Here is an 8,577-nt window from a genome sequence, read left to right as displayed (position 1 = left end):
CTTTCCCTCTGGTGAGATGGACCTGTCAGAGTGACAGAAGTTTCTTTGAGCTTAAACTTCATGAAGTGTATAAACTGAAAAACAAAAGACAGCACATACAGACTTGAGCTTATGTCGCATTACCTGAGTAAATCTTTATTGGGTTTGTATGCAAAAGAAAACATGCTTCTTTCTTGTTAGAAAACTCTATGCTGTGTTTTCCTTGTTTCCCCTGCTTAAAAATAGTGCTGTGCCAACTGGCAAAAAATCAACTCTGTACAATCCGTCTGTGTTTTTGCAAGCACTCATTGTGGTCAGATGCCTAATAAAATTAAGGGGAAATTGCTTTATATGTTATGACTTATAACTTTGCTTTTGGGTTTAGTTCAAGACAGTCTCAAAGACATACAGATTCATTCTAACACAATAAGCAGTTTGTTACTGGTTTCTTAAAACAGCACAAAAATACAAGATGAAGTGCTTTGGGTGGACTGTAGCTTATTGCTTCTTTTGAGGCAATAAACTGTTTAGACCGTATGAAATAAAGTGTAATAGTAGAACCTTAAAGTTCTAGAGTGTAAAAAGGAATAGGTTAGTCTTTCCAGAGCTCCAGAGACGAACATCCCATGAAGTCATCTGTGCTCCTTGTTTTTCTTCCCAGGGAATTTTTGCCAGGTTGCCAAGTTTTGAATCTCAGCTACTATCTTAACTACTATCATATGGCTTATTAGTCCTCTTTCTTGCATTACAGGGTGTGCTGTTTCTTTATATTAGCTATCAACCATATTTGATGATGTCTTAAGCACCATTGTAAGAGTTGTCTTTTCATGTGTGGATGTTGTGTTGCTTCTACATGTACCAGCTATGGCCCTGCAAACTGTTACTCATTCAGGAGGATCTCTCTGAGAGCACTCCACCACCACCACACCCAGTTCCCTAATCTCTGTGTTATTTTAGAGTTTGCAGCTTTGGGCTTAGAAAACTGAAACCAGTGGCCATCACAGGATGGGCCACAAGGTGTTTAATTAGCAAATCCAAAGTTGTTCTGTGGGATACTGCATTTCATGGGCTGTCTCTTCAGCTATTTAATCTCTTAAGGCATGTGTTCAACAGAAGAATTTTCTTGTTTGAATGCAACTGTGGGAGCTGCTATTAGAAATTCAAGATGTATTAAGATGTAATCATGAATGTAATTTTAGCTGTAAAACCAGCAAATCGTATTTCCTTTTTGCAAAATTAAATTTGGGTTTTCATTGGGCCTTAATTTACAGTGGCAAAAATAGGAATCTGTAATTTGCTCACTGGTGCTTTAATCTTTCAGAGGTCTCTTCAAATGTTTCTAAAAATGACTGACTCCAAAAATCTTGAGCAGCTGGGAATTTACTGAGTGATGTTTTCTTTTTCCTTCCCCACTAAGTTGTTGCTAACAAGATGTGCTTCAGTAACATTTTGAAAGTGATAATGCAAAGTCTTTGAAAACAGATTTCTGAAGCTTTGTAATTGGCTTATTATTGCTGTTGCTTGAAGTGTTTGGTGTCCTGAAGAAGGAAGGGTTATCTTACATAATTTTTCACTAATAGTAAAGACATTTAGCCAGTTGCTGGCATTCTGGCAATGGAAAACTGCATCTAATCGCTTCTGTGTTCTGCCAAGTGTTTACACGCTTTAGGTGTTTAAACTGAGTCTTCAATAAATAGCCACCACAGAAGAGAGATGTTGAAGAACAGAAATAAACTGTGCTGTAAAGAATAAGAAATAACTGAATGTTACTCTGAAGACTGGTTTGGAATTTGTGTAAATAGTTTGTTCTGTTTTAAATACAGGTGTGAAGCACAAGTCCTTTTTAACAGCTGAAGATTGCTTTGAGCTGGGAAAGATTGCCTATACTGAAGCTGATTACTACCACACTGAGCTGTGGATGGAACAAGCTCTGAAACAGCTGGATGAAGGAGAAGTGTCTTCTGCAGATAAAGTCTACATTCTGGACTACCTGAGTTATGCTGTTTATCAGCAGGGGGATCTGAGCAAAGCCATGATGCTCACCAGACGCCTTCTGGAACTGGGTATGTAAAAGGTCTGCAGCTCACCACCACGATACAGCTCTGTGTTTGAGCAGGTGCTAGTTATGGTTTTGTACTGATGAGTGTGGTCTTGCCTGTATTCTGACTTGTATGTGGGTTTTTTAAATGGATTATTACTGACATTACCATTAACATCTTGATGTGTAGTTTTCAGTAAAATAAGACTTGTGTTACCATAAATCATATTTTGCTACTGTATTTTTAGATGGACAGTTACAGTCTCTACTATGTCAGAAAGTGCATTGCTTAAGGATCACTCCTTTTTATTGAAATATTTTCTGCCTTCTTTCACTTTTGACTTCTAACCACTTAACTGTCTTAGTCACTACTGCCTGAAATTTGGTTCTCTTACTGTATCTTACTTTCTGATGTTGACATTACTTCCCCTTAGGTACAGGTAAGAACAGAATTAATGAAATTGGAACTAAATTGGTGTTACAAAGATCTCTGCAGATTATTTAAATGCGAATTAGGCATACTTGAGATGAAAAGCTTGGGAAAATAAGAAATACAGAACGCAATACAGCAAGTTGAGATTCTGGGTTTTGAACTATGAAAAGCATTTATGTTTTTCTAAGTACTCCAGTTGACTGTTTAAAGGATGGTGTGGGAAGTTCAGAACAAAACTTATTATAGCAGAGGCTAGTGAGAACCATTTATTAATGAAATGAAGCTAATTCTCTAAGTTTAGTTGTTCTTAAAAGCTTCATCACCAGAAACTTAATTCTCATCAGGGAAGTTTTTAGTCATGCTGTCCCAGCTTTTTTGCTGTCCTGTTCTCTTGTCTGTCCCTCGCTGGTGAGATTGGTGGGAGTGGCCGAACCCTTTTTCTTAGTGTTTGGACCCCTGTGTTCGCTGAGGATCCTGACCTTGCAGTAGGCAGTTTCTGAACTGTGAATGTGTTGCGTTTAGCTCAGAAAGCTCATTTTGTGCTGCAGGCTAGCATTGCTTCCAGCTTAGCTCAGTGTTTTAGCTATCCTGTGAATGCTCTCAAACCAAAGTAGATGTTTATGATTTCCATTTGAGAAGCAGTAGTGTGCATCTGCTTTCTTTTTGTAAAAAGCCTCTTCTGGATACTTCTTCAAGTTGGAAACTTGCCAGTGATATTTGTCTGTTTCTTTGTCAATAGATCCTGAACATCAGAGAGCAAATGGGAACATGAAATATTTTGAATATATAATGGCAAAAGAAAAGGAAGCAAATAAGTCCAGTACAAATTCAGAAGAACAGATGGAGAAGGAAACTGAGGTTAAGAAAAAGGATTACCTGCCTGAGAGAAGGAAGTACGAAATGCTGTGCCGTGGGGAGGGTCTCAAAATGGTAAAGTGGAGTAGACTGTTTCCAAATGTATGAAACCAACTGTAACCAAACAATGTCAAGAATTTGTATGTGGCATGAAAGCAAGGAAGTTGTTATAGCAGTTGGCTGAGTGTATATAACTGAGGATTAGTGTGTGTTGGATTTCTTCCCTGTTCATTCTGTTCAGTAGACAAAAATTAATATTGCCACAGGCACTGCTGGCTAACTTGGATGCACTACATAATTGTAATTAATTAAATAAGGATGCTGGAAGTCTACATTTACATGTGGAATTGAATGAGTGTGGTGTTCTAGCAAAAAGAAACATCTTTAATAGGACTGTGTAAAGTACTACTCATTGCAGTATTGTAGAGTAACATTAATGTGCTGAAAGTACTACTTCCTCAAACTTAAAGCATCTCTTTAAGATCAACATTAAGGTAGGAAAAGTGAATTGTTCTTGTCTCTTGTTATCAGGACATCTTCTGTTTCTTAGAGGTATTAATGTTATATGGAAGTTCTCTGATGGTCTTGTTTCATCTTGCTTTTAGACTCCTCGGAGACAAAAAAGACTCTTCTGCCGCTACTATGATGGAAACAGGAATCCTAGATACATTCTGGGCCCTGTCAAACAGGAAGATGAGTGGGACAAACCTCGAATTGTTCGCTTCCTTGACATCATCTCTGATGAAGAGATCGAAACTGTGAAGGAACTGGCAAAGCCAAGGGTAAATGCTTTACACTTCTTTGCCTTTTGAAATCTTAAATTTCCTGTGTAATTTTCTATGTAAGTGTGTGTGATTCTGTCTCCTCTTGAATTTAGATGTGTGTGCAGTGTGCTCACACATTGCTTTTCTCACCTTGTAGCTCTTGGTGACACATTCTTTGAAGGAGACAGTGGGGAAGTTGGAAATTGAGTAATTAAGACAGCAGGTAACAGCAGCACAGGATTGTCAGACTCTTCCAGCAGACACAATTTCAATGTGTGCTCTTTCAGATAAGGAGGAGAACGTTCTACAGCAGAAAACAAAAGCACTGCAGCTAGGTTGCCTTGAAGTATACCTGTCATCTGATTTTTGTTTGGTTTGCTGTTTTTTGTTTTTTGTTAAATCTGTATTTGCCGAAGTTGTGACTTGGAGAAGAGTGCTGTCGAGGGAAGGGCAGCCATTCCTTTGGTCCCGGAATGCCACATTATTGTATAGAGAAGAATGAATGGTTGTATCTTCTGTTTGGTATAAAACTGACTTCTGTCTCCCAGGCTTTGAAGTTGACTGCAGATGAAAGAGCTTCCAGAGGGTAGTACTTAGTCAGTCGCACTCAGCTGCTTCATTGCAATGCCAGCCCATCAAATTCTATTTGAGAAACTGGATCCCAAGGTTCTTACTTCTGAATGCAGAATAAACCAGGGCAGCTCAACTGTCAAGAGTAAACAGGAGTGTCCAAGACAAACAGCAAACTGATGGAGTTGCCGTCTGTATCCAGTTGGTGTGACTCCGCATCTCAAGATGTGTGTTAAAAATGTAGTTAGTTGAATTTATTTTTTCGATCCATTACCAGTGCCTTCTAAAATAAGGATGAAACTTGTAGAAATACTTTTTTCCTGGGCTTTTATTTGTTTTTAGCCTAAATCGCTTTTTGGCTAGAGAGAGCTGGGCAAATGGAGATTAAGGGGATAAGTGCATTAAGTACGGGACAAATTCTTAGCTTGTTCTGCAGCAAAGTAAACCAGTTGTTGGTTGTACATGAGCGCATCAAAGATGAGGCTGTCCTTGGTCACTTCACTGAGTACTAGGTAGCCTGAAGGTGATTTTCAAGCTTCCTAAAGGCTGATGCATTGTATTTCTGAGGTAACATTCTTAACTATAAGCAAGAAGTACAAGCAGTTCTCTCCAGATACCTGTAAAACATCTCTTCCTGATCTCCTGTCAGAGCTGCAAAAGCTCTGGCATTACATCTGTGGAATATGACCGAATCACTGCTTTGTGGAGTAGAAATAAGTCTTAGCATTGAAAATAAAAACCTGTGAATTTGGTGGGTTTAACTTCTGAACTTGCTGAGATAATTATTTTCCTGAAAAATATTTGGCTCATGGTAAAGATGTGGAGATTCATAGTTCATTAATGTAGAAGCGTCTGCATGCAGTTAGTGTTCCACTTATTTTCTATGGCTGAGGCCTTGCAAAGCTCAGTAACAAGTGTAGCAAGAGAACTGTGTTTTTTGAGACCAAAAGGTCATCTTATTCCCAATGCGAAGGATGTTACCATTGCTGCCTCTCAGAAGACAGTGCTGTCTGATCTGTGCCCAGCCTTCTGCTATGCTGGTGGCATAAGCTGGCAGGATGAAGCCTTATTATTCAGCTTTGGGAGTCTCACTGGAGATTTGATTCTTACATATGTCTGCATGGGATGAGAGGAGAGACAGCAGGTTGAGCAACCTTGTCTAGTGGGACATGTCCCTGCGCATGGCAGGGGGTTGGAACTAGATGGTCTTTAAAGGTCCTTTCCAACCCAGACCAATCTGTGATTCTATATTAAAAGTTCCCAGTACCTTTTCTTGTTAGTAGGCATGGAGAAGCCTTGATTTATTTCCTGTATTTTAACTTCTAGATATACTTTTAATTATTTGGGACTTGGTATGCCATTTTGTGTCTCTTCCAAAATTTGGGCTCCGCAGCTGAACCCTTCCAGTTACGAATGACAGAGAGTGTCTGATACTATATGAACCAAGTTAAAAGTCACACATAAGGTTCTGAATCAGAGTGTTATGTAGGTGGGATGGTGTCAAGTCAATGCAGCACTGGGAAAGGAGGGCCTTGAACCGAGAGTTCTCGCTCCCTCTAACTTAGGAATACAATGTAAATGCGTCTATGCACTAAGCCATTACTTTATGTTAGCAGCTAGTGTTAAAGGAGTTCAGTGCTGCTTTTGGTGTAGAAAGACTAAAAAAGGTTCATCTTTCGCTTATACAAGATCACAGTGTTGCCTGGATTCAATTTAACTGTAAAACTCATCTTACATGTGCAAGACAGAGTGCTAACAAAGGCCCAATTGTACACATGCCATAATATTGTACCACTTCCAGCAATATGAAGGAAATGAAAGCTTCTAGTTTACTTTATTCAGGCGACTGTTCTTCTTGCTACAGAAATGGAAACATCACTTCCAGAAAACTTGATATTCTCTAATGCTCTGTTTAAAAGAAAAAATAAACCAAACAAAACACACCTCTCTTTTAGTAAAGCTGGAGATCCTCCCTCCTTCCCCATCACTGGGGCATGAATTTCCACCCCTTCCATAAAAGAAAACCCACTGCAAAAGGTGACTGGGTGACTTGTGTGGCGGCTTGCGTGACATTTCCCCTTAGGCTTCTGAATGGTCGGATTGCTGTGATGCAGTATGTGCTTTGTAATGCAACTATTCTGATGGTTCGCTTCACAGCTGAGGCGAGCCACCATTTCAAACCCCATAACAGGAGCCTTGGAGACGGCACATTACAGAATTAGCAAAAGGTAAGAGAGCTCTGCCAGATGTTTTGGGCCTGTAATGAGTGAGTAGATTCTGCTCATTATGGGGAAAAAAGAGGTGGTCTAAAAAGACAACTTTGGCTTTGAGGTCCACCACTTTATTACATGCAGATTTGTAACAGGCTGGTCCTGCTGAGTTTCTCAGTCTTTTCCTTCAGCTAGAAGTTCTGGGAGCGTATTTTGATTTCTTCTTTTTCTTGGTCACCTTCTCGGTGCATGTTCTCAAATGATGATCTGTACAAGAAGCAGGTCTCTACAATCAGTATTAAAAAGTACATGATGCTACAAAACCTTCAGCAGAATACAGGTTTTGATTGGTTTTGTTTGGTTTTGGTTTTTGTGGGGTTTTGGTTTTGTTTTTTTTTAATATTCCCTTCCCCTTGCTTTTCTCGCCAATCAAAATTTTTTCTCCCTTTCCTTGTAAAATCTAGCTGACCACTTAAAGTGTCTGTACGGGTGTAAGGTGTGCTTTGAGGCCTTACTGTGCACAACAGCTAGGGTGGCAATCAAAACAGTGGTTCATTAGTCACACAGCAGCATTTCATTGTCAGAGATAATCCTGTGCTCCTGTCTGGGCTCTTTTACCTCCTGCCTGATGCAAATCTGGCAGAACACAAGCTTGTTTTCACTCAGCTCCTGGTTATTTCCAGCCTGTCTGTTAAGTACTATGAGTCTTGATTTTTAGCCAACATTTTCCAAAATTGGCTTGCTCTAAAAGAAGACATTTGCCCCCCACCCATCCTTTCTCCCTCTCGGCACCCCTTCCCCTCCCCATTTTTAATAGTGGTGATTAAAGATTGGCCACACATTCCATCAGCATTAAATCAAAATTCTGGAAGGAGTTAAACTTCTGGTGAAGAGGAATTGTCTGTGAAACTCAGCACCATAAATTACTTGCAGAAAGTCTCTAGTTGAAAACAAACAAAAAAAAAAAAGGAAAAAATAAAAAGGGAGGAAAAAAGTGAAAGGACAATCTAACCAAATTTTTCCAACCAATTTGTTTTGATTTGGACATGGCAGCTACAGCTTCTGTTGCCCTTCTAACATTGCTAATTTAAGAGCATTGCATACCATCCAGACCAATCGGAACCCTTTCAAACACCTGTGGCTTGGCAAAAAAAGCAGCCTACTAGGTGGGTAAGCCCTTGTCCTTTCTCTTTTTGTAGCTGAGCCGTGCTACTGTTCATGACCCTGAGACTGGGAAACTGACCACAGCACATTACAGAGTCTCTAAGAGGTAAGGGGAACGTCTTCCAAAGGTATACTCACTCCGAGGAAGTCTGTTCTGGGACTGTACTGCTTGATCTCTAAATGTCGGGCAAATAAGGATTTTTGCATAACTGTTCTATTCTCAGTCTCTCTAGAAGAAAGAGAATAGCCTAAAGCAAACTAAGCTCTCATATAACAAAGCAAGCAGTCTGCTGAAATAGAAAGTAATTCTAAATGTTAGTGGTAGCCAAGATGGAAGTGCCCTTTTCTGCTTAGCATGGCTTGTCTAGTGTAACTAATGTACTAAAATGTTAGTGCAGCACGTGGTTCTGCTTACATGGGCTTCTGCTTACACTAACAAACAGTGGAAAAGGCCGCCTGGATAGCTCACCCCTACCTCTGAACTTTGGCACTTGCTTAAAACTAGGCACTGATGAACTGCTGTGATTCTGTGAGAACAGTGCAAAAAAAGCCAGTTGATAACTT

The 8,577-nt window shown here is 39.8% G+C and overlaps 1 protein-coding gene across 1 annotated transcript in view; it reads left to right on the top strand.

The window, feature by feature from the left end:
* LOC104411276 (prolyl 4-hydroxylase subunit alpha-1) overlaps positions 1 to 8,119 on the top strand; it is a gene marked incomplete at its 3' end in the record, with an annotated part of 14,708 nt that extends 6,589 nt beyond the window's left edge. The window contains exons 5-8 of the mRNA XM_010021659.1: positions 1,803 to 2,042; positions 3,190 to 3,380; positions 3,911 to 4,087; positions 8,049 to 8,119. Coding sequence (XP_010019961.1) covers positions 1,803 to 2,042; positions 3,190 to 3,380; positions 3,911 to 4,087; positions 8,049 to 8,119 — 679 coding nt within the window. The remainder of the gene's footprint in view (positions 1 to 1,802; positions 2,043 to 3,189; positions 3,381 to 3,910; positions 4,088 to 8,048) is intronic.
* Positions 8,120 to 8,577: the final 458 nt, after the last annotated feature.

Source organism: Nestor notabilis, unplaced genomic scaffold (genome assembly GCF_000696875.1).
Source record: "Nestor notabilis isolate BGI_N333 unplaced genomic scaffold, ASM69687v1 scaffold36339, whole genome shotgun sequence".
In the NCBI taxonomy this organism is placed as follows: Eukaryota; Metazoa; Chordata; class Aves; order Psittaciformes; family Psittacidae; genus Nestor; species Nestor notabilis.
This window is presented reverse-complemented; position numbering and strand designations above follow the sequence as displayed.